The sequence below is a fragment of the Chroicocephalus ridibundus genome, chromosome Z (assembly GCF_963924245.1).
Source record: "Chroicocephalus ridibundus chromosome Z, bChrRid1.1, whole genome shotgun sequence".
NCBI lineage: Eukaryota > Metazoa > Chordata > Aves > Charadriiformes > Laridae > Chroicocephalus > Chroicocephalus ridibundus.
The window spans coordinates 48,740,260-48,766,961 of NC_086316.1; the positions used below are offsets into that span (position 1 = coordinate 48,740,260).

Below are 26,702 nucleotides of genomic sequence, written 5' to 3' on the forward strand. Positions count from 1 at the left end.
TGTGTTTCAGTGAGTCAGAACTGAAGCGAGTAATTTTGGCTCAGAGTTATTTACAGTAAAGCTGGAGTGCCAAGGTTCCCCCCCTTCCCATGATGTAGCTTCCCCGCCAGACACCTCCCATCAGACGTTGTGCCAATCAAATCAGAAGAAACTAGTTGGCCAGCTCCTTGAAAGGTGAACTGTAAAGACAGGGGAGAGGACAGGGAAACGATGCATGCAACATCAAAACAACTTCCATAAAATCACAATAAATGTTGATGTAGAGTTACTAGGATGCTCCTGAGCCAATACAGCCCTTCACCTCATTGTGGTGCTCCTTTCCCAGCACAGGTGGTGGTGAAGGTTGTGGCGTGCAGGGACAAGAGAAGGAATTATGTACTGCTGGGACCATCCCTTAGCTGCTCCCCAGGGCCAGCCAGAAGACCCCTGCTCAGCTTAGCAAGCAGCGAGCATCTTTAATTACGGATCTCCCTCTCACATTTCCTTCCCTCCCCCAGGTAAACCCCACTACCCAAACCCTAAGCACAGACAGCAGAGATGGTATCAGACAACACGTTAACATAACACAAGTGTCTGCAAAACAGAATGACAAGTTTCACATAGAATCATAGAACTGCCTAGGTTGGAAGGGACCTTTCAGATCCTCTAGTCAACCATCAACCGAACTCTGACAAAAACCATCACTAAACCACGTCTCTAAGCACTATGTCTACCCGTCTTTTAAATACCTCCAGGGATGGTGCCTCAGCCACTTCCCTGGGCAGCCTGTTCCAATGCTTAATAACCCTTTCAGTGCAAAAATTTTTCCTAACATCCAATCTTAGGTATCTGTTTGCTCTAACACCTTGCTTTCAAGAAGACACCACGGAATGGCATGGAAATTGAGCAAGGAAGGTGAAAATTAAGGCCTCCTAGAGTAAGAGATGTTCAGAAAATTAAGAGGCCTTGCTAAGGGAACAAGCAAGTAACTGCAGGCTCATGGAAGAAACCCAAGTCAGTTTCGACAATCCATAGGGAGCATTGTTTGAAGATGGTCCAGAAGCTTCTAGAAAGGAAGCATCAACCAGAGAGCTTAGTAACAAAAGAGAGGGCATCCTGGCATGAACCATACACGAGAGCCTCCAGCAGTGTTAACTCTAAGTAAAATTTGCTATCAGGCCTGGAGTAGGTGCATACCCAGGCCTCTAAAGAGCACCCACCATACTTTTCAGTAAGCATCCTGCAGCCCAGACCAGCTCTGTGCATCCCATCATCTCTCACTAATGCCAAGACCTGGAGAATAGATCATAGAATGCTTTAAATTGGAAGGGACCTTAAAGATCATTTAGTTCCACCCCCCTGCCATGGGCAGGGACACCTCCCACTCGACCAGGCTGCTCAAAGCCCCATCCAGCCTGGCCTTGAACACTTCCAGGGATGGGGCATCCACAGCTTCCCTGGGCAACCTGTTCCTGTGTCTCAACAACGTTCCAGATGTTCCCAGTCAGAAACGGCCTTAACAGGCCTAATTTACTTTTCTCCAAAAAAAAGCCCAAGTTTCACATAAGCACATTAATAGTACTGTAGCTGTGCAAGGGTCCTTCCTTATTCTAGTTTGCTGCTCAATCTGACTAAGCAATCTCTCCCAGTTAACAATAACGTGCATGCTCGAGTGCCATTTTCAGAAATAAAATACAGTAAAGGGTGATTTTTAAGTGCTTTTCAGTATTTGGTTCCTCGAGATCTTTTTATTTCTTGTAGTAAGTCACAATTTCCATGCTGCTTTTCTCTCTCTTTGTCTCAATACATGAGCAGACACAGATGTTTGTCAGAACTGCAGATGGTGGTGGAAGAGGAACTTTGGCAAAGTCTTCAGCTGGTCTAAACAACAGGGAAAAGTACTTATTTTTGGAGAAAGCTCAATTTACACTTCAGCTGACAGGACTATCTGGGGTCTTTCCACTTGTACATTTTTGAGAGGTCCTGCCTAGTCAGCAGGAAAAGCTGGATACTACGTGTATATTTAACCTAAACTCCCACTCATTCCCTCCTCCTCAAAGTTATACTGAGATTAATTCCACGGGTTTTTATAACAAGGGTCCCTGAGGAGCTGAAGTAGCAGTAGCAAAGCATGAGGAAGAGCAAGAAAGCTGGCAGCACAGAAGGGCCCCATACGCAGGTAAGGAATCTGAAATAATGCTGTAGCTACAACTAAGCGACTCAGTGTGGATTTTCATGGTTGAATACAATATCCAGTTCAAAAGACTTACTTTTAAGCCAAAAGGTCTCTGTATGTGGACAGGATGCACTGGGCACACGAATTAGCACGTCACCAACATGTGTATGGGAGACACACATGTTGTACACCTGACTGCAAATAGCAATGGCTGCTTTTATACGCAAAGTTGGTTTTACAGTTCTTTTTTAAAGGCTTTAGCTAGAAGAGCTGCTGGATAGTGAAGCTCTATTGGTCAGTAACATGCTGGTGGTATGGTTTTGCAGCTCATTAAGCTGTCTGGGGTAAGGTAATATGAACAAGTGTCATATTAAGATTGCAGCCAGAAACATCAAAATCAGGACCTCTGGTCAAAGTTGACAGACCTCTAAGGAAAATGCAAACACCCACAAGCCTGTCACCCTCTTCACCTGTGCAGTGTGGCAGGCCCGTATCCAGAAGACATGACTTTTGAGACAGGATCTGAAGTGCCATCCTCTTGAAATAAATCAGACGTACATTTCATACCACAGCCTGAAACATAAGAAAGGAACTGGACTCTAGGAAGAAATCCCACCAAGTTCTAAGATGACAGCATTAAGAACAGATAGTGCTGTCCAGCCGTAGAAGAACTGAGTCCTAACACTTGTTCTTGTAAGTAATTTCACTTATTTATGATACTGAAAACGAATTGCACTCTTCATATAGCGATCCTCAGAGACTAAACAGAATGTGGTTTTCCATTCAATTAAAAAAAAACACAACACCAACCTTAGAAGTTCAGGGTTATGAGAAGCCAAGTATTTTGAAGATCAAAGAACATATTTAAAACACAAATCCTGTAATACAGTGGACAGATAGGCCTGTAGCCTCAGTTAAGTCGATACTCTGCTGGCCCACTCAATCCCTGGACTACAGCCTGAGTTTCCACACTCTTTTCGTTCTTCTGTCAAATATTTGTGTATGGACACTAATCCTCACGGAACTTATTCCAGGAACTCGTTTCACAGTCAGACAGAGCTCCATTGATCAACAGTGGCCTACGATGTAAGAATACATAGTTCTCTATTCCCTTAACTATTCCTCTATTGTGTTCCTATTCCAAACAAGAATTACAGTACTTAACTTTTAATACCCGAAACCTTATAGATCCTAGCTTACATGTGCAGTGGGTTAATTTATTTCTAACATTCTAATGTAAAAAGCCTGACATATCAATTCCATTAGTAAAGTTCATTGACAGGATGCTGTTAAGAATAACTCCCACTCAAAATCTATTGGAGATCAGATTTTGTATAAAATTCTATTGAAGGCTACTCCCCCCATGAAAAAATGGATACTGCGTATTTTCAGATGATGTCCTGGAACTCAATCATTTTCACATACATTTTACATACCAATCGTAGTTTCCATTTCTTTACAAATCATACTCTTCACAATTCAGTTTATTTTTTTTTTTAGAGTTAATTAAATAACAGGGACTTTATTTTAGGGGTTCAGCATTCTGTTGATAACATCTGCTTTCAAATGCTTAACAGCTACGGCCAAAACCCCACTAATGAATTTTATGGCTACCTGTTGAAAAGCCATTGCGTACACAGTCTCTCTAATGCAGCTGAAGCCTTGTAAAAAGCCTCCTGGTTTTAACACACGCATGAAATCAGCAGGACTATTTTCTCCACCTATCACCCAAAATGCACCAAGTTTTACTTGAAAAAAAAAAAACAAAACAAAGAAGTTACATATTGCTTAGTTTTACTTCTGCAAGCTAGCTAGCTCGTTCTTTCAATAATACCTTGCTGAGAGTGACTTGCTAGAAAAATAAAGACCGTATCCTTCCAGGAATACAAAATGGAACATTAGCTCAAAAATAATAAATAATAATAATAATAATAATAAAGTATATTATTCTAACAATAGTACATTCTTTATGTTAACTTCAGGTACATTTTCACAAAACAAATGCACAGCTACTTACAAACCATACCCTTCCTATACATCATGTTCTTCATTCATTCAAGTAGTTTCCATTTCAATAGGAAAATTTTGGGGAACATCCTTAACTGTGTTAGGGGGAACACTATTTATGAAAAGTAGATTCAAATTTTTGGAAAAAAAAACCAACCCAAAACCAGAAACCCAGACATAGAATTAGTCCAGTATAACCTAGAAAAATTAACTGTGCTTCTGATGCTGCATTACTAATAAAATAGCAAAATACATGAAACTTTCCTTTTTATTTAAAACTACTATTGAGAAAAAGTAGTTTCTTTGGAGAAAGAGGTCACTATGAAAGATTTGAAAAAAAATCACGCACTTCAAATCTGTTACACTTTTACACAAGTTTTAAGAATCAAAGTTCTTAATCATCAATTCTTTGAGGGTCTCATCTTTCACAATTTCTAAAGTCTTGAAAGCCAGGTGTTCCAAAAAGTTCTACAAAAACATTATATATATTTTTAATATATATGTATGTATCACTGTTCATCCATCCTTCCAAGTCGCCGCCGCCGCCTACAGAAAGACTTTAAGTTCCATTTGTTTGCCTCCAACATAAAAGGTCCATTGTAGACAAACAACACTGTCATCCTCTCATTGTAAGTGAGATTCTGCAGGAGCTGGTGAAAAAACACAAAAAGCAAAGTCAAAATTGCTAGAAGAGATGTTCTCCATTATCTAAAACAAGTGAAGGAGGTCTACATAAAGTCTTAGATCTCAAAAAGTCAATATAGCCTTTCTGACAGATGATGTATATCTGTTCCTAGAAACCCCCCAAAAAGACTCCACTCATTCGCCTGGCAATTTCCATACCTAGCTATTCTTACCACAACAAAATCTTCCTATCTGATCTGTACCTTCTTGCTGCAAATGTGGTCATTACTTTTTTCCCCTTACCCATGATGGGCAGAGAATATTGTCTGGTTTTCCTCTTTTGCCAGGGCAGGGCAGGAGGTAGTTACTTGGGCACAATTATTCTGCCTCTCTTCAGCCTTGTGCTCCTCTGAGCTAAGCAATTTCAATCAGTGCAAATAAAAAACTTTCAAAACTTCTTAAAAGTTGTACTGCTGACTTCTGGAGTAACTCCAACCACTGTACTACTTTTCTGAAGTATAACAGCCAAAGCTGGACACTTACATAGTACAAATCTTGTCAGGCACAAGCCCAGCAGACTGACAGGGCTTGTGTCACGCAAGCTGTAGGGTTATCTGCAGTGCTCAGGATGACTTTTAGCAATTTACTTGCGACTAATGCTCAACCTGTAATCCACAGTAACTTCTCTCTCCCCAGTCATTTAGGCATTTATGCCTTAGACCAGATGCTGTTGTTGATTTTTCCCACTTAAATACCAAGTCCTATGCTTGTCCGTGCTGAAATACACCCTGTTTTCAAATAAAGTACTTAATCCAAGATTGCTTTGAATTCTAATCTTGCTCTACAGTAAAGAAGCATTCACTCCCAACATGGTGATTATTTGTATGTTTAATAAATGTAATCTGTTTCAGCATAGATTGATATTAAAAACACTCATTTTCAAACCCAAGACTCATTCCTAAGGAACCCATTCAGTTCATCTACTCATTCTGAAAGTGAATCACAACTATTCAGAATACAATTTTCCTAATCAGCTCTACTGCATATTAATCTATACTCCTTCCCCTCTGTAGCTTGCTTAAGAATATAGCTGGGTAAAGTGTCAACACACCGAAAAAAAACACAGTAAGAGTTTTTCCTGTATCTACTGGATACATACACAGAACTTAGCTTAGTATGACAATTTCTCATACTTACTAGAAAGCAAGTATGTAATCACACACTAGAAAGTGATGACATACAGTGTAGGCTCAGGAACTGCAGGTAAGCCACTGGAACAGCAGAGTTTGGCTTCCTCCTCAGCCTGCTCTGTACAACCTTTTAATTACCCTCTGACACAGCCCACTCAAACTATCTCCTTGCCTAAGACCTCTACATGAAGTGCTATCTCAATAATGTTCTTTGTGGTAGGCCAGTACAACTTCACCATGTTAACTGCGGTGATCACCTACTTGCACGTGAGAGAGAGAGAGAGAGGAAAAAATAAAGAAAGAAATACTTCCAGTGACCTCTTCTTAACACAATCTCTTGCTGCTGAATAGTGGTGCAAGACATTCCTTGATCTTCCTCTTACCATAATATTAAATGGACTTTTTTTTTAAGCCTCAGAAATTTCTTATTTCTGCCTTCTCATTTGTCCTGGTTTGAGGTAAAACAGAACCAACTTTCTATTCAGTAATTTTACTTCTTAGTTAGGCCTCTTCTAACTCTCTGAAATTAACAGCACGTTGTGTCTAAAGCGCTTTGTTCAGAGTGATAAGACAGCTTGTGCCAAGGAATGGTATGCACAGAGGCTCTTGCTTATACTTATTGCTGTAACAACCAAGGTCAGCTAATTTCGTTATTTGCCCTGTTGGAGGGTCGTAAACAGAAAAGCGTAGAGGGGTCCCACCTGCAGGGAGGAGCAGAAGGACAGGTGACCCAAAACTGACCAACGGGGGTATTCCATCCCATCTGCCCCATGCTCAGTCTAAAAGATGAGGGATCAAAGGGTCAAGGCTTTTCCTTTGATGGCTGACATCCGAGGAGGACCCTGTCCATCTGCCTTTGGTCCCGATCCATGCGTTCCTGACTCCAGCTGTGGAATCCAGTTCCCATCCGGCGCTGAGTCCAGCCTGGGACTTCCCCAGTGCCTGCTGGTGACGTCATCCTGGGAGCTTAATGCAGTTTTGTATATACTGTATCTATTTCATTATTTTCCTTTTTATTCTATTATTAATATTTCATTAAAGTAGTTTAGTTTCTTCTAAACTCGTAAATCTCTATCTCTCCTCCTCCTCTCTGTGCATGAGAGGCTGGGGGGAGCACCTGTGGCCGGCCATTGGCCAATTTGGCCAAAACCACGACATCATTTTTACTCTGATCTTTCTGATTAGCTCTGCACACTCAGTTTTCCCCCTTCTCTATTCTTAGTAATTTGACAACGAGTACAACTTTTAAAACAGACTCTGAACACTACAGTCCTTTATATGTGGGAAGCATTATAGTTAGTAGAGCTATTTCTATCCTTTCAACATCCAAACTATTCTCTAATTTCTCGAAGTTGTAGAGAGCACAGAAAAGCAGATCCAGTAAGCAGAGAAATCGCAAGAAGACAAAAGCAGACAAATAACACACAGAACAAGAAAGAAGTAATGTGTACAGGAAACGACCAAACTGCATGGAGGTAAGTACACTGCAAGATCAGAAGGAACAACAAGCATCACCTTCCTCCTACTTTCAGTCAGGTAAATGCTGTAGGTGGCTATTCTCAGGTCCTTCAACTGCTATTTACAGAAAAGAACAGCACATACCAGCCAGATTTTCTAAAATACAGCGGGAGAACTGATATCTTAATAAAAAGCACACAGCCCATTACTTAATGCTTGCCTCCTTGGTGTACAAGTAACCTTTATTAAACAGCCACCCTACTTAATAGTCCTTTCAAGCCACAGCAGCACATCAGTGCATCACCTAGTAAGTCAATTATCTTTTTTTTTTTTTTTTTTTTAAATTATTTTAGCAGAAGAGCACAATTAAGCATTGGTCATTCTTGACTGAAAACTCCTCTTCAAGCCATTCTCCATGGAGCATAGCACTGACCTTTTCTGAGCTTGTTAAGTCTCAAATTATTACTTGGAATAGCTTTCCTCTATGAATGTGGGACTCCTCTAGTTCTTCTGATGTCCGCAGTACTAACCTATTCCAATATCATTATCTGACTTTTTTGGAAGTTGTTCTCTGCTACAATGCCAATTCTATGTGAGCTAAAGGCAATACATTTGACAGCTGTTACATGGTATCCCTAGCCACTGGTGGTTAGCTTGTGATACTTTCACAGAGACCACAATTCCAGAATGAATTTATGATGAGATGAGCCCTGGTATAAGTTGTCTGAATTCCTTCCAGGAATGTCCTTAAAATGGACAAATTCTCTCACAGTTACCCTTTAATATTAAGTTCTTAGGTAAAACAGAGACAAGTTATAGAGTTTTTATAGGGATATTATCACACAAAACTGAACTCTCCTACACATTAAACTTTCAATTTCATTTTCTACCACGCACCTTTGGTGTAATGAAGAAGTACTGAGATGTGCTTTCTTTACAAGCAGTTTTCACAACCATTTCAAAAACTCTTCTCTCATTCATTGGATCCATTCCCTAAAAGAAAAAAATACAATAAAAAAAAGTCTCTCCACTATGTCATAAGCATCTGTATAAAAAGACGTTATATACTGCACTATTGATCCTCACCTGATTTATTTCATCTACAACCCTGAAAGGACATCTGTTGAGTTCCTGTAGAGCCATCAGGTACAACATAGTGGAAACACTTTTCTCACCTCCACTCTGATGATATGGAGTCAATTCATGAAGTTCAGTGCTACTGTGGAATTTGACTCTAATGCGAATCCCATACTTGTCGTATTCCTCCTATAAAAAAAGCCAGTACCTGTTAAACTCAGTTTATCTGTACTACAGCTTATTTGATAATGACATGAAAATTAAAGGACATTTACATCAAATGTTCTACAGGGGTCTACAAACTACTCAAGTTCAACTTAGTATCAATATTTTAATTCTATTTCATATATTTTCCTTAACTCTGATCTATTCTATGTTAGATACAGGATTTTCAATACTACTCCCTCTTTGAGACAAGGATTTGTTAATTTCTGAATCCCTGGTAAGAAAGACTTCACACATATTAAGAACATATATAAGAAAAAAAAATTCTTGTCTAGAAAAAGGAGAAAGCAATGCCTCTATAAATTCCATTCATTGGGAAAAAAATGCATTAGGGTACGTGATGTTATCAACTTGAACAGTGGGGTGATGGGGGACATGTGTGTCTAGGCCAAGATCCCATCTGAGCCTCTTCAAGTGCAAGCAGTCTAATTAAATCCTTCACTTTTCCTCCACTAGCAGATAGAGATGCAAAGCCCCTACAAAATCCACTATGACAGCAAATTTCAGGAAAACCACACACAACTATTCCAGCCCTGGCCTTTTCTTTAACAGGAAACTGACACTTGCCAACGGTCTGAATCAACGATGCATAGGCATGGCGATAACAGATGTGGTTCAAAACAAGGCCCATGCAAGGAAATACATTAATGATTCAAGGAAAAAAAAAGTCTTTGGAGCACTTGTTAATATTTCTGAACTTCAGGTAAGCTCAGCGCAGGAATGGGAACGCAATCCTCAGTGCAGAAAGCCCATAATGATTGCTTACCATTTGGTCTACATAAGACTCAATCTTTATTTTGACTTATCAAATTAATGATAGCTATGGGGAAGATTCAAAAGTTTCAGAAATATGAGTTCCAAGAGGTCTATCTATATTCTCTATGGAAGCGTAGTCATCAATTCATGTTCTTCTGATAACAGAATTGCAAGGCTGAGGGTGGAAGAAAGGAGTGGAGGTGATTCCTGATGGTTATTCACAGAATACTTCTAGATTTAGAAAGGACAGTTGTGGCAAAGAGACAATGAGGAGCCCATCCTGTAGAAGTTGGCACATGCCAGTTTGGTTCAGATTGCCACATACTGCAATTATCAAAAGGCATATGAACCTGGGTGACCTGGTAGAGTAGAGTCCCATTGTAGGGCTGGCTTTTACGAAGCACAACAAGGTCTAAAAGCCACCATGAAGTCAGTCAGTTGTACCATCTTAAAGTCTTAAAAACTGCCTTAAGGAACTTCAAGTCTGCAGGAACAATTTTCAGCTTCTTTGCTACCTTCAGGTCTTGTTTTGGGATGAGTAATGTACATACCAGATAGCATCTAACATTGGAGAGGATGTATCAAATCCTCTCAAATCAGCTAATCTGCTAAATCAGAAGAACAAGCCATCTTTTGGTGTTCCTCGTGTTTTGCTACACCTGCAGGCAGACAAGTATCCTCAGGACTGCAAAGTGTAAGGTCTTATACTGGTATTTGCTTTCATGTACTACAAACATTTGGGGCTTCTGGTGCACCAGTATTGTAGAGTGAAAAAACATCCTTAAGCTCACAATTTAGTTCCTGTTTCTTCTCTAACAAGTAGTTGCAGTGCTTTTGCTATACTCTTTGGAAAGGGATGTGGCTGTGGGACATCAAGAACACAATGGCTCTAAGGCCACTGTACACCCAGATGCATTGGCACAGACTGAAACTAGGCTCAGAGAAGTTTACAAGGTACAGGCTGGCAAAACCTACAGTAAAAAAGATCCACCCTCCAGCATTGCTGCAATGGTATCAGAAAGTCAGGCCTTTGTTGCCAGACTACTGGGAATGACAGTTCATATAACTGACGGATATTGCAGGACCTGTCAAGAATGATGCCTAAAAATCCCTGTGGGGAATCGAGGAAGGTGAGGGTTATCACTGCCAGCACTCTGAATTCTTGTTACCAAGCTCTGCCAAGGAAAGTCAGAACATTCACTGCAGTTTTTGCTACGATGTCAAGGAAGAACCTAGTGAAGTACTTCACACAGTAGGTACTGTCACCAAGGACATCATCAGATCTCAAGGTCCCTGCAAAGCAGGCTAACAGAGGCAAGACCTTCAGTGTCACGAGATTATTTCAACAAAGATAATTCCACCTCAAGGGTCTCTCTTTTGATATTTACATTCAGGGCAGAAGAGTCTGCTGCAGAGAAGAAAGGTAAGGAACCCAAGCTCTAGAACAGATTACAGGCATTGATCCCTTAAGGAAAAGGTTTTAGTCATTGGCACGGTACCACTAGCTAACCTCTTAAACTATTTGTGATATCTTTGCAACAGAAAAGCAAGAGCTTCCAAAGAAGGTATTCAGAATAACAGCCCAAACCCTGTTTGCTTTTAAACTGCTTCATGGTTTCTCTGTCTACTCTCTCCCAACTTACTTTTAGATAGAAGTATTTGTGTAATGAAGATCTGACCCTGTAGGTAACTATCAAAAGAACTGAAGAGTCCATGTTTTAATGCCGTGTTGTTTCATAATAATAGTTTCTATCTAAACATTTTTATGCAGTTCATGTAAACAGCCTTGTCAGTCACTATTCTGCTCCCAATAATAATTACCACTTCAAATATTTTAAGAAAAGCTGCTTGAGTAATTTACAAAGTCTATCCATTACATATGACAGTCTTAAAATCATCATTACAGAGATCAATTTAAAACAAAATACCCAACTTTTCTTCAGACCACTGCACTGAATATTTCTCCACATTGGTACTTTAAACTCTTCATTAGGGACAAACCCTGTCTATAAATGTTACCAAGGGCATAACAGGCTGGGCCAAATGTTTGCTACTTCCAAACCAGACAAAACGTCAGCAGACTTGAGTAGAAACAACATGTAGAACAAAATCAATACAACACTTAATAATAGTAGATTTAGTCACTAAATGATAATAGACTAGCACAAATTAGCTAAAAATGTAGAGTTAAATCACTAGCTTAATAAATCTGAGTTACAGCTAAAGTAAATACAATACTTCTAACTGAGCCCTGTAAGTTGCAAAAAGTTTCCAAAAGTCAGGGAGTTGAAGTCCTAAGCATGTGGACAAAGACTCATTTTCCTTTAATCAGACAGATAAGTCCGTTCTAGCACAAAAAAGTGTGTTTATCAGTAAAAGTTCTTTATTTTTTTAAAAGTAATGTCTTTCCTACCATCCAAGTGACAACTTGTTATTTTTTCTCTAGCAATATATAAGCAAAAGATGATGCGTGAAAATATGAATGTTATTCTTCCACATGAAAATTAAATCATACCTCATTTTCCACATGAAGATCAACTTCACCAACACACTCCATAGAACTAAAAAAGTTACTGAACTTCTCATTAATTTGCTCAATCAGCTTTTTCAAGGGGTTTAGCCACCTTTCTTTGACCTAGAAGTAGACATATCCATGTAAAACCATTTTTAGTAACTGAATTTTCTGTTAGATAGCATTTAAGTTCAAAAATACCATAATTACAGAAGCTAACATCTCAGTTTACCCTCAAAACAACTTGGAATGTTACCCTTTATTTCTGTACATACATTCTATTCCAATAAGAACATACTGATACAGAAGTGATATTTTCAGCTATTACCTGTGAAATGTTTTGCTTATAGTTTTCCAATTCATTTTTCTTTTCCTCTAGATACTCTGTCAACTGCTGTATTTCCTGTGTCTGCTTATTGTATTCTTCAACAACCTGCCAGAATAAAAAAAAAAAAGCAGTCAACAAGATGTTTGCCAATTCTGACCTTGACTGTAAAAATGCAATGTAAAAATCAGACTGCACTGATTCTGTTCAAACACAATTCTGTAAATTATTGCATTGCACACTGAACAAGATACATTTCTAGCTTTAAAACAAAGAAACTCTAAAGCGTTGCTTATTTCAGGTTATTGCAACTTTTTTTTTTGTTTAAAAGGCATAGAACACACTGTTCTTTTGGAAGAACCTACTTAAAATTCTAATAGATGCAGAATCTGGCATTTACAGCACATTGTTCCTGCTGTCTAGCTTATTATACTAAGAGATCTAGCACAGAGTGGGAAGCAAGTACAATACGGGCGGAGGGGGAGGAAGAGAGGGAGGAGGGAAGGCAGTGAACATACCGAAGCATTCAGGCCTGTGAAACAGGAGGCCCTGGTTTTCTCTTCATTCAGAAAAGCATCGATTTCCTCCAACGTGGTCGGAAGAGCCTGAAAAGCCTACAAGAGAAAGGATGCATGTGTTACACAGCTATGTTAATGGACTCAAGTTTGCTAAAAAGAAATTGAATAAGCCATAAAACATTCTACTACTTTTAATCAGGATGTCACATATTCAAAATTTAACAGCCAGATTCACTCACAAACTATTCTGGACAGAGAAAGAAGGCTAGAAGTGCTACATAACAAAGATACACAATTAATTGCTCCTTAGTTGCCTACCTTGTGCAGGTACAGATGCTCACAGACTTGGTATGAGCCAGGGGCTACGCTAGTTAAGCCATGCAAATACTTCTAGAGGCTGGCAAGACCTCCAGGTAAGTAGGCGGGCACAGATTTCAGTTCTTTTGTGTTGCTCCATTAGAGCAAGAAGCTAGAAAAACATGGTCTCTAATTATTTCTATGAACACAAGACTACGGATTTGAATTGAAATTTCAGATTGTATTTCCTCTCCCCTGTGCACAGAACAAAGTGATTGTCAGAGGATATCGCAGCACTATTTAAAGGTGCTTTAAAAGGGTAAGCGACAATATACAAGTTAACACTAACAGAAATACACATGATCCTTACTGGTAGCCATCTAATATAAAACACATAGTACTCTTTGCTGGAGAAGTTAGAATGGTGTGTACATCATCCAAAATTTAAGAGACACGTGGAGATTTGTTTTTGTACGTACAGTTTGAAATTCTTTTGGAAGATGTTGATCCGGACTCAGCCTGCAGACCTGTCGAGCTTTTTTCAGCAATTCCTTGCAGTTCTCTGTAAGAACTCGCTTCCTTTCATCCAGCTCACGAAATCGTTGCTGTTAAAGAAGATATTTAACTTTATTATAAATTTGCAGAGGTGACATCAGCACACTGGCAAAAACCAACATCCAAATCAGAGAACGTAGGTGAAATCAGACTGCTTTAAGACTGAAAATCTTTGTTTCAACACACAGAACTCATTCTGCCTCTCTGCTCCAAGTCAACAGATGCCAAGGTAAACTGATCAAAAGCATGTTCTTGTAATATCGCTAAATTTATTTTCTCTCAACTAGAGAAGCGTGCATGGAGATTCACTATGTGCCTCAAAATAGACTATTTTACAGGAAATTCCCTATAAGCCAAAACACAACTGCTGTGAGCATTATTTTTCATTCACTCCCATTTAACTCTATTCACCTGCTTGGAAGACCATGGTGGACATGATGTACACTGAATGGTACTTTAGCTGAAATTTTACAGAGTAAACACCATAATTACACAATTAGAAGTACTTCCTTTGCTGTTTCACATTCTACCTCTGCAACGTAGCCAGCAAAATACAAAACAGGAACACACATGATTCTTAAACTAGTGCTGAAAAATAAGTGAAAAGCAGGTACGGTTTCTGGTTTTGAACAGCAGTCTCACGGCTAAACTCTTTGGAACTTACTACAGGTAAGTGGCCAACCCAGCCCTATCACTTTTACAATGCAATGTTACCACGACAGCAGTACCTTCATAAAACACTAAGCTAAAGATCATCTCAAATAAGCGGTATTCAGGCAAAAAACTTGGGAGAGCCTTAAGTATCGTTTCCCCTCTGCCCCCAGGAATCTCACTCACTTATCTCTATACATGCTTCCAAATGCCAAGCTGGCAGTGCTGGGGAGTAACTGCTTGCTGCTGTCTCCCATCAGGTGAGCACCCAACTAGAGATAGCTTGGAGCTGCCAATGACTGCTCCGCAGTGAGAAGGGGTACATGCCAAGATACTCGAGCTTTTAATCCAAATTATTTTACTATATAATTACTCATGTGATTACACATGCAATCCATCTCTTTAACAGACGTTACACCATGGGAATACACTGTTTTCACTTTTTTCAGAGGCACAAAATTCTGACTCAAAATCCATATGCACAATATTTTGCTTCAGAACTTCCTTCTGACTGTTTCGAAAGTTTAGTTACATTCCTACACTTCGGAGAGCTTTATCTTCCCAGTTTTTATTGCTGTGTATTTCAGTTAAATACGAGAGCCCTCCAGTGGCAAAAAAATTTTGAAGTGTTTGTTTGTAGATTATACAATTAAGATAAATGTTTATTCCACATTCTTAGAATACAGGACACAGACACTAATAGCAATTCACATAACTTTCTGGTAATTTAATTAATCTTTATTTACTAAATACAACAGAAGCAGTAGTAACAGATATGAGTGCCACAAAGACAATCTGAGGGCTGGAGCATCTCTCCTATGAAGACAGACTGAGAGAGCTGGGGTTGTTCAGCCTGGAGAAGAGAAGGCTCCCAGGAGACCTTATAGCAGCCTTCCAGTACCTGAAGGGGGCCTACAGGAAAGCTGGGCAGGGGCTGTTTGCAAGGGCACGTAGCGATAGGACGAGGGGCAATGGCTTTAAACTAGAGCAGGGTAGGTTTAGATTAGACATTAGGAAGAAGCTCTGTATAACGAGGGTGGTGAGACACTGGAACAGGTTGCCCAGAGAGGTGGTGGAGGCCCCATCCCTGAAGACATTCAAGGCCAGGCTTGATGAGGCTCTGAGCAACCTGATCTAGTTGAAGACGTCCCTGCTTACTGCAGGGGGTTGGACTAGATGACCTTTAAAGGTCCCTTCCAACCCAACACATTCTATGATTCTATGATCAAGAGTGATCATCAATGGAGTTCTCACACTCACTCAAGAATTAGGGCTACTGTTCTCTACAGCACGTATCAACTCACAAATCCTGTTTTTCCTTCCCTCCACCTAGCACTAAGAAATAGATTTTGCATTAGAGGTAAGCATTTCACAATCTTCACAAGCACACCATAAAGATATTTCTCTACATTGTATTGATGTTTTTCAAAAGGTAAAAAAAAGAAAGAAAAGGCTTTTTTTAATTCACCACCACCATCACTTCATAAATTCTATAGTAGAGACGAAAGGAAACATCACATGGAGGCAAGAAAAGAAGGACTGGCATTAGAGCTATACAGACAAAACAGCAATAAATGGAGGATGGCCCTCCTTTTGGTTACAGCCAAGATCTTACATCATTCTGAATTAGCACAAATTAAACTGTACACCACAACACCTACATTCCATTACATATCTGCATATGCGCTGTAATACATTCAATAAACAATTTTTTCAGGAACATTTTAGAAAGTTGTAAATTAAAACTGGACAATATTTTGGATCCCAGAAATCTGAAAGTTAACGGGCTTCATCGGAAATGTATTTGACTTCATGATAACGAGAGATCTGGTCAAGACAACACATCCATACTTTTTTTTTAATAAAAGAAACATCAGTTCTATACTGATGTGTTTGACCATTTCCAGAGTCAAAGTCAATTCTGAATCATCAGAAGTGGGGAATATCAGCTCTCAATTTTACATAAAGCTCCCACGTGAAATGCTGCAGAGCTGCATGAAACAAGATTTCAAGTTGATCTCTATGCACTGAAAATCTTAAATAGATTCAACATCAAATATGTCTGACCCAAGCAAGTAAAATTCTTCAAGGTGTGAAAAGGAAAATACATGTTTGGGCAGAGGAAAACCTCAGCAATAGAGGGAAGAAACAGACATTAGATGTGGCTATGAGGAACGTGCCAGAATAAGTGCACTGACAGTTCAGCAACAAGGTCAGTCTCAATTTTCATTCAGCTTTGCCAGTTGATTGTCATGGCCATATGTTAAAAAACATTAGATAAATATAAATAAATAAAAAAATACACAAGTTCCAATTCCTTCTCCCTCATATATTCAAAAGTGCATGGCAACGTTAAGGATCGCGTCGATTTCCTCAAGGTGTCTCAATAAAACCCATCTAGATAAAAAAGTAACTCTAAGTAGAACGAATTACCATTTTGATCAGGGATGCTACCATGAAAAATCATAGCCTAGACAGAGCTTTACATTTGTTTCAGCCAACAGTATAAGAACCAACTTGGAAACAGCTTTATCTGAGTACTTCAGGAAAGTTCTGTACTAGCGTAGGGCTGTGATTAAAGCTTCCTGAAAGGCACCTATGAAACAGCAGAAACCAATAATATTTCGCATGCACAAGCAATTTGTATTCTGTTGTGCTCATCGGTACTACAACTGGTCTTGTGCAAAATAAGAAGCTGGTTAAAGAAAATACAGCTACCAGAAGCCAATGTTTCCTCGTGAATTGGTATTTGAACGCATGCTCAGTGAAAGCATTTAATTATCTGAAGTTTGGAAATTTATACATAGAAAAACAGAATCTGCATTTTCTTAAAACTTGGCTTAAGGACCAAATGCTGCAATGTACATGCTGAGTATTAATACCAATTATTTAAACAAGTTTACACCAAATGAACCTGAAAATTAACAAGCTATCAAACCAAGACATTTAGCAAGACTCTTTCAAGCAACCATCATAAACATGCAGGCAACTGTGCCAATTATCTAATGAGCAGATGGGGCTAACAATCCTCCCTAATGTTCAGTATGGGTCACAAACACAGATTTGCTTCTTAGGCTCATGAAACAAATTAAATACAAGGAGTTGTTAAAATAACACTAAGGTTCCCACTTGAACTTCAATGACAAAATACAAGTCCCAGAAATCTGTGGTTGCTAACTTGACTTGTTGGAAAAGATGTACTTCTTTGGCCTTTCCACCTAAGCAGTTAAAAAAAACACACTATAAAGCAACAAACATGCTGCTCTCTCCACAGTATCCAAGTGCCAAGACCTCACAAAAGGAACACATGCAATCTTCTCTTAGATGTACTAAATGGGGTTTGTGTTTGCTTCAAAGCTTAATCAGATCTTTACTTAGGTATGATAAAGACTCAAGATTGCTTGGGAGATAAACACCATGAGTAAGCACTAAGTATTAACAAAGTTTTGCAGCTTCTTTGGCTGATACCCACCATTTCCAATGAATCTAATTTCAATGAATGTATCAGGACCAGCACATGACCTACAAAGACGTCTGATGATTAGATAGAAAACTAATGGTCGCATAATTGTAACGTTTAGGCTCCAATTTAGTTGACTACACAGCTTTTGTACTTCTTTGTATTTGTGTTTGGCTTCCTCATTTTTTCAGGTTTATTTATTTTATAAAAACATGCAGCCACTGTGTGCAAGACTTCCTTGAAGTGTTGTGGTGGCATCCTCATGGGCAGCTTGGGAGCAAGACTACCGTAGCAGAGTACTGCTGTAGAAAAAAATTTATCACAGCCAAAGCCACTAAGAGTTGGAGGGAAGGGTCAATTTAAACATACTATTTCAAATAATGCTTAATTTGAGATGAAGCTGAGTTTTCCCCATGAAAGTGAATCTCTTAAAGCAGAAAACAAGAAATAAATCACAGAGTGTTAAACATATATCATTCACAGGGCAAAGAGAACTTCTTAAAAAAACCAAAAAGGACTGAAGACGTAATTCAAAGACTCAACATACAGTATATGGGAAGTGTGGCTTTGGACATCCATGTACGTGAAAATTTAAGATGCACTTGAATACCCAGAAGACTTTTCCTCCACAGCAATTAAACTTCTAGAAATTATAATAACTGGGATTACTGATTTTAGGGGGGTTTTTTCCTGTTTTAATGTTCCAAGAACAAACTAGGCAAAATATAAGCTTTTATATGATTTCCTCTACTTGTGTAGTTGAACTTAACTCAGTAACAATGACTAATGTGACCTAAGCTGACTCAAACACCTCTTCATAACAGGAGGAGGCAATTCTTGTTTAACCAAGAATTAACAGAAAGTTACAAGTCCTGTCTACTGATCTGGCCAGATATCTACTATAGAACAGCCCAAACCACTCCCTAAACAATGAGGAAGATGAGGACAGAGAGAACTAGAAACATTAAATAAACTTCTCAGTAATGATACACACTACTCAACATGAGGTTCACGGCTTTCATACATTCTTACTCCTTACTAAACTCCAGCAATGATGCAATGTGCATTGGATTTTGATAAAATCTGAGTAACAGCTGCATCACGTGAGAGAACTGATACAGCAGTGATTTTCCAAGTAACATGCTGGACTTGTCTCTATTTTCAAGTTACTTTTTGCTCCTCTTCGGAAGTTCTCCTCCTCTTAAGTTTTCTGCAAGTGATGACACCTATAACCTCAAGTCGTTTTCTAAATATATGTCAAGGTCATTCTTTTTGGAAGTGCATATCCACCCAAAATAACTATCACTTACCTTTCAAACTACTTTCTAATTTAACAGCAATTTTTTTTTGTGGATCAAATTGAATTAGCAGCAGGTATAGTTAACCTGACTCTTGTAAGATAAGAAAAAAAACTTAGCATCCTGTACTCTGACAGATTTTTCCCCAGTGCATTGAAAGATATAACTACGACACAAATACAAAAATTGACCTCTACGCACCAATCCGTAAGAGATCGCAGCATCATTTGTTCTTAGAAAAAGAGTACTTGTCTCTTTTCTAAGAGACAAACTCTTTCCTCAGAGACTGTTTTTTTACCTGAACACAGAATAGCTTCCTAATGTGATCAACAGAAGGACTGTTCATCTTCCTTTCTGGCATTAAATTACCATTATGAGAAAATAAACCATGAAAGAAAGGTAAAACAGCTGTGCTCTACTCTGATACAGTACTTTCTGATTCATCTTGAACTTCCATCTCTCGTATGGGTTGGGGTTACTTGTTTATGGCAGACTCAGGAGAAAAAGAGTACTTCCAAATAACGGCTAGCCTTTTTACACACACATGCATTATAATAAAAAGATATGGGACATGATGGTTGTTCAGCATATTTTCACAGAAGCTTAACTGTCCTAATGGAGGAGGCCAAAGCCCCTATTCAGCTAAAATGAAGAGGCTGAAGTCAAACTACAGAAATTAAGGCGAAATATTTAGCAATACTAACACCCATTTCTAAACAAAGACACAGAAGCATCCTTTTCTACATACTAAAGGCTTCCACAGAAGATGTATTCATAGTAGATATCCCAGTATTCATAGAAATGGTTACCTCTGCAGCTCTTAGCTGTACACTTGCTGCTTTATACTCTGATTCCAGTCTGCTCTTCTCTGCCGCCACTGTAGTGCTCTGAAGAACCAAACCTGCTTTGAGGATGTTCAGCGATATACAATTCTACACAGGAAAACAGAAAATGTCATTTTTTTTTCCACAAAAGACTCAAAACTGATATAATCACTCTCAGGCTTTAGAAACTATCCATTTTTCAGTCATAGCATACAATCTCACACTGTGTTCAGCTCCTCAACACCGCTGTCTATCAAATTCAATGAAAAAGAAAGCTGACTTATTGGTGACCCAAGCTCTTCAAGATGTATAGTCCCTATGTGCTTTTAATCTCTAAGCATATACATATCACTTGCAACCAAATAATTTTACACCAAAAAAGCACATTCTCTGTCCCTACGCCATATACTCACACGTGAAAAGTGGCAAAAATGACAGAATCCAACAGGTGGGTTTTGGTGGACTTCATAAGTCACACACACAGAGGGAAAAAGGTCAAAAACCAAACACATAAGATATAAACCTCTCACTGACAATGCAAGATGACTGACTGGATGGACAGTGACTCTAGTGTCCTGTGTCTTAACTAGAACAGCATATGACAATAGAAGGAGACTCTGTTTTGGGAGTTTCATAACAATCTTTAGTGACCCTTAGAACCTGGTTTGACAACTTTGACATTAAAATGGTTGCTTCTTTAAATGAGTCATCCTCAGGAGCGGTCTAGAGGCTTCAAAATCAGCAATATATTCTTGATAGTGTGAAGGGCAGCTTCAAACCTCAAATTATGGGGCATTGAGACACCGGTTTACCATTATTTTTTTTTAACAATTGGCATATAAATCGAAGGAATCCTCTCTCTTAATGAAAGGGAGGACAAGGCTCCAACTGTACACCTAGGGGAGCTGCAGGATGAAGTTTTGAGAGTGTCACCTTATGACCACAATAGCGAGCTAAGGTCTGAGATCTTTACTATTTGTCATTTCAACACAAAGTTTCTACAGTGTGAACTTAGACATAAGAACACGCTTATTCGTTTCCAATCCACTTAAACAGTTTAAAAACAGTTATCAGAGAAGTAAACCAAAAAAAAAAAAGTCATAACAAAAGGAGATGAAAAATAGAAAAAGTTAAGATTATTATAAACCAACAGCACAAAGAGAACTACATGCAAAAGCAGTGCCAGAATCTGAAACAGTGGAACAAGGCTGTCTCTGTCAACTGGTTGTAAAGTATTGACGTGTATAAGGTACGTGCCACATACACTCTGCCTGGTGTATTTGTATAAATGTACGTGCAGCCTATCGCTCTAGTTGACTGTTCCACAAAAGCCCCAGAACTCTTAAAAAAGTAGATCACATTGGCACCATGCAAACACAGAAAAATCCCACATATGTTTTAAAATTCCTTCTGTGGCAGGAGTATGCCTGAAACATACCACTACCTAAGTTTTTATGACTTTAATAGCCTACAGCTAGTATAACCACAAAACCTATTGAAGTACAAGGGCTCCCATAAACTTGGAAGCATTCATGAAGTCTGGTTTAGGGATGACCAGAAATGTATGGATTTCAACAATACTGATAAAACACATAATGAAACACCTTTCTTGTATCAGACCATTTTCTTCTCTTCTGTATGTACTCACGTATTTTTCCTACAGCACACAAAGTGTGAAATTAAGCTGATACACAACTGAAATAAATCCCTTTTGTAATCAATAACTATTTCAGGCAAATACTGTCCATCCTCCCCTAGGCCCCTGATATACTGAGAAATACACAGTATGTGTCATATCCTTTTTCCCATACTGGGTGAAAAAGACATTAAGACACTCCTTCAGGCAGGTCATATAGCAGCCAGTAAACAACTTCAGCTGCACTTTCCAACAGCAACACAGTTGGACAGTTTACGTACTGGGAAATGGGCATCAAATACAAAAATAAAAAGCATATTTTAGAAATTCCTGTTTTAAACACAGAGCATTTGCACAAGTTTTAAAAAGAGCTTGTTTTCAGTACTGTTATTACCTGCACAAGTTCTGCAAGTTCTGTAATCTACACCCTAAGCAATGCTTTTAACATGGCAGATGTCTTCTGCCATTCTTAGATGTTTCCAAAATTGCTTTGTCTAGCAGACACCCAAAGGTGATCTCTGAAACAATCCAATTGCTGCAGTCCATGCCTACCAACAAACAGAAACAGCCCACCCATTTGGAATATTTTTCTTTATTTATTATATTTATATATTATATATTATTATAATTATACTTGTTACATAAATACCGGCAACTAAACTGTACTGACTCAGTTCAAAGGCAATACTGAACTCTTTTCAGGGGTAAGCAAGAACACATTTCAACATTACTAAGGCATGGCAAAGCTCAAAGTGGCTGCAAGAATGGCACCATTTATTGCTGAGTGCAAAAGCACAAGCAGATTGCCTTGGAACTAAAAGTAACTGTTTATTGCTCTTCAGTTATTAAAAAAATACTAAGAAAATTCACCTTGTGAATGGCAGCTCCCATTATTAGGGCTTACAGGCTAAGCTAAAGCAACAGTTAAGTCCAGACTGTTTTCATCTTTTTTAAGTTAAAGAAAACCTCGCAACATTGAAGCCTGAGACTTGAGTACTTTTCCCATCCTAGCCCTCTTCCATAATTATGGATCCTTACAGTTTTAGGTCAATTTTTCACATTACTAATGACTACTCTTTTTTCAAAAAAGATAAGAAAAGGAGATCATGAAATAGGGTGGAAGGAACAATTCAGAGAACTATGCTGTATTCTGAAAATATATAGGCTGAAATGGTTACACAGTTAATTCCTATTTCGTTCCTGCATTTACTGAATCAGACCATGGATTGTAAGACTGCAGTCACTCAGAGTCTAAATCAACGCAAGCGAATGATCTACAAGTTGAATCAACAACAGATGAACAAGTTCAAGTTCACAAAAGCTTCAAAAGATGTTTATCTTGAAGCAAGTTAGCTCGTAAACATTTACAGTAACACATCCAAATGTTGCATGCCTCCTACACGTACTCCAAGAATTGGAGTTTTCACAACAGTGGATCACATATCAAGTTAAAAATACATACCTTTATGAGATGCATTAATTCAGTAACAAGTCTTGCTTTTTGGGTATTTATTTCTTTGATCTTTACATTTGCCTGTTGAGATTCTTTCTCTAAGTTGACAGCATCTTGTTCCAGCTGTTTTAAACTATGGGAGGAATCAATATTTGATTAATCCTGATCAAAAATAAACTGTACAAAACCACAAAAATTCTTAATCTTGGTGATGTTAGCTATCAAGAATAAGAATTTGTATACCTAAAGATTCCAAACACATTAGAAGTATTCCCAATTTATGCACCTTAAACCTGAGAAATTAAAAAACCAAAAAAAATCATAATTAAAGAAACTCTGATTTTGGCTACTAAGGGCATCACTCAGTAACCATACTCCTTTACTTCTGTAAATTTCAGGATTAAAAAAAAATATCAATTTAAGGATGACATTTTTCTTTTGCTGCTAGTTCCTTGCAACAATACAACACAGAAGAGTTCAGGAGGTTTGCTTAATTCTTGTTATATGTACCAATAAAAAAACTTGTGTCCTCAACTTACTGCAGAAAACCACATTTTTCACTCGTTTTAAAGCTCAAAACCACATAATTATGAAGAACTTCATATGAAATAATCATGGCGTTTAGTGAGCTGCAAAGCATTTGGGGATCTTCAAAATGGCCAAACGGGCCAAAAGGATGATCCAGAAAACTACAAATGAACCATTCTTACTTTGATCCCTGGGAAAACTGTGGAGCAAGTCTCCTCAGAAACCTATTCTAGGGGCATAAGGGAGAACGTGATCAGGAAGTCAGCAGAATTTACCAAGGGTACATGACACCTCATGAACCCAAATATAAAACAACTGGATGACAGGAGAACATGAGGTTGCCATTTACCTCAATTTTACCAAGGCTTTCCATTAGGTTATCTGATAAAAGCTGACCTGCACACCCAAAAGGAAAGACAATCGCAGGTGGGTGAAGCCCAAATACCACCCTACTCTGGCTACCCTCAGGTCCATCACAGGAGCCATCAGCCCACGTCCATCTCCACAAGCCCAGAGAAGCACAGCACCCTAGCAGGTGGGAACCCAAATTAAGGACTTAGAGGAAGGGACAGCCTCAGCACCAGCGTTCATGCGTGAAACCCAACAAGTTAAGTCAACACTGCAGCACACACTGGACTGAAGGGGGGCGTATTATGGGATGCAGCAGAAAAGCATTTTGCAACTGCACAGGACTTACTATTAGATATTCAGGGGAGAAACCAAATGTGTGGAAACGGAGGCATCTAGACGACTTGGAGAACAAGTGGGGGAAAACAGAGGGATAAAAGGGACAGTTACATGTAAATAGCTGCCTGGTCCATACCCTTGTCCAGCCATGCCTAGTTGGCACACTCTTTTCTTATTCAATTCCATTTTTCACTCTTCTCCCGAGTGAGTGACTCTCTAATCAGCATTCAAGCGTGTGTATGGGAGTCTAAGTGCTAGCAGCTGCAGTGAGATCACAAGTCAGAGGAGAGGTCTTGCTTGTCTATGGTGCTAGCAACTGGAGAGACCAGAGTGAGCAGACTTAAGCGACAGACACTGGAGTGGGCCCACAGGTCAGAGGCCTTTGTGTCCACGGTGCCAGCACCTGGCACAAGTGCAGGTATGTAAGGGAGTGTTTGATCCCTAAGGAAGACCAAGCCAGACTAGCTGGCAAGTAGGTGAAGCGGCCTGGGAGCCAAGGGGGTGTGTTTGTCACTAAGGGTGAAACCACAGGAGGAGACACCTATTGGAAGGCCAGGGGAGTCCCGCCTGGTTGCCAGAGACTATGAGGTCTGCTGTCTCTAGGGATGAGACCTGCTGACATGTGCATATATTTAAGGGTAAGATTACAGTGGTACTCACTACTGGGGGGGACTAGGTAAGTCATGGCTATGTCTGCACATTTGTATGCCTTTTTGTCTCTGAGGGCTACTGGGAAACCAGGGAGTCCCATCCAGTTCTACAAGTGTGTGCACATGGGTGAGTGAAGCAGCCTGTACAGGCAACAGGAGAAGGGATGCAGCCTCAGGGTTTTCCATGTCCAGGTACCAGCAACTGGGGAGACTGAGATCCAGGGGCAGCTGCTGTGCAGACTCAGATTGTCTAAAGCCAGCTGCTGATGGGATCCACATTGCCCATATGTATGCATAGTAGTCTCACTAGGGGAGCCCCGTCCTGCTCAGACAGAGTAGGAACATGATGAGGCCACTGGTGCTGTGTTTAGATGTGCTCTGTGTGAACGTATCTACTGGGAAGACATGCTCAGCCTTACTACTGGTTGCATCTGGGAGCATTAAGCTGGATACAGACCCATTATCCTAAGTTCTTCAATGCTGCCTCCCACAATATTGTTGTACTCAAGTTGGAGGACTACAGTCTGGATGGATGAAAGACTAGATAGGTTAAAAAAAAAAAAAAAAAAAAGGTGGTTGGATGGTCAGGCTCAGAGGGTCACGGTTTGTCTGTTGTATTCTGCCTGGAGGCCAGTATCAAGTCGGGTACCACAGGATTAAGAACTAGGACCCATCCTGTTTAACATCCCTGCAAGACATGGAGGAGCCTACAGGTGACATTAAAGTGCGGGGAGTAATAGGCCTGCCGTTCAGAGGGGTCTGCTGAGGCTGGAGGTAGGTGTTGACAGAAGGCTCATGAGATTCAGCAAGGACAAATGCTGAGTCCTGCCCCTGTGAAGAATGTGGGTCTGGAAGGGATGTAGGCTCCGGACAGACTGTCTGGGGAGCTATGTAGAAAAGGACTTGAGGTACGGGGGGACAATGAGATAAGCATAAGCCAGCAGTGTGCCCTGGCAGCAGCAAGGCTCCCCAGCATCCTCTAGCTGTATGAATGGAAGCACCTGCAGAAGGAGAGTGACTTTTCTGTTCAGCACTGCACCCAGTTTTGCCCCGGCCCCAAATGTCAACAAACTGGAGCAAACTTGGAGAGCAACGAAGATGGCCAGGGGCTACAGCACAGGCCCTGTAAGGACAGCATGAGGGTGCTCAGCTTGTTCACCCTAGACAGGAGACAGCTTTGGGGCACCTAATAGCAACTCCCACTGTCCTTCCTACAAGCAGGCCACTGACAGGATGGAACCAGGCTCTTGTAAGAGGTGCACAGTAGAAGGATGACAGACAGTGGACGCAAGTTGAAACAAGAAAGATCCAGACTGGATGTGAGCAGAAACTTTTTCCCCATAAGGACAGTCAAGTAGTGGAATAGGATGCCCAAACAGGTCGTGCAATATCCATGGAGACTTTCAAGGTGTAGTGGCATACAGTCCTGAAAACCTCATCTGGATTCAGGTGTTGACCTTGCTCTGAGAACACTGATGGACTACGGACTACATGAAGTCCCTTCCAACCTATATGACTGTGTCACTGTATATCACTTTCAAAATTATATCCAGCTTAGTTCAGATATTCGTATCAATTAGAAACACAAATATTTGAAAATAATTATATTCACTGCAAGGATTATTTAAAGAATTTCTATCCCTACAGAAAGGCATCCAGATTATACAAGAAAACTTGTAACACCCTTGTCTGTAATTGTATCAGGATTCTGTCCTGGTTTGAGGTAAAAGAGAACCAACTTTCTGATTTGTAATTTTACTTTTTAGCTGGGCCTCTTCTAACTGACTAAAGTCTGAAATTAACAGCATATTGTTCA

At 39.6% G+C, this 26,702-nt stretch overlaps 1 protein-coding gene across 3 annotated transcripts in view; it reads right to left on the reverse strand.

Annotated features, from left to right (window-relative positions):
* SMC5 (structural maintenance of chromosomes 5) overlaps window positions 1-26,702 on the reverse strand; it is a 60,203-nt gene that overhangs the window by 589 nt on the left and 32,912 nt on the right. The window contains exons 16-25 of one of the 3 annotated variants that reach the window (XR_010069133.1): window positions 23,031-23,154; window positions 19,918-20,040; window positions 13,624-13,749; window positions 12,848-12,943; window positions 12,333-12,437; window positions 12,008-12,127; window positions 8,521-8,700; window positions 8,332-8,427; window positions 3,770-4,812; window positions 34-2,728 (exon numbers count right to left, since the gene is read on the reverse strand). Coding sequence is in view for 1 of the 3 variants with exons in the window: in XM_063320688.1 (XP_063176758.1) it covers window positions 4,672-4,812; window positions 8,332-8,427; window positions 8,521-8,700; window positions 12,008-12,127; window positions 12,333-12,437; window positions 12,848-12,943; window positions 13,624-13,749; window positions 19,918-20,040; window positions 23,031-23,154 (1,111 nt within the window). In the remaining 2 variants the exon portion in view is untranslated. Of the gene's footprint in view, window positions 1-31; window positions 4,813-8,331; window positions 8,428-8,520; window positions 8,701-12,007; window positions 12,128-12,332; window positions 12,438-12,847; window positions 12,944-13,623; window positions 13,750-19,917; window positions 20,041-23,030; window positions 23,155-26,702 lie in introns of those variants that run through there. The other 2 variants (XR_010069132.1, XM_063320688.1) reach the window with 2 other exon arrangements.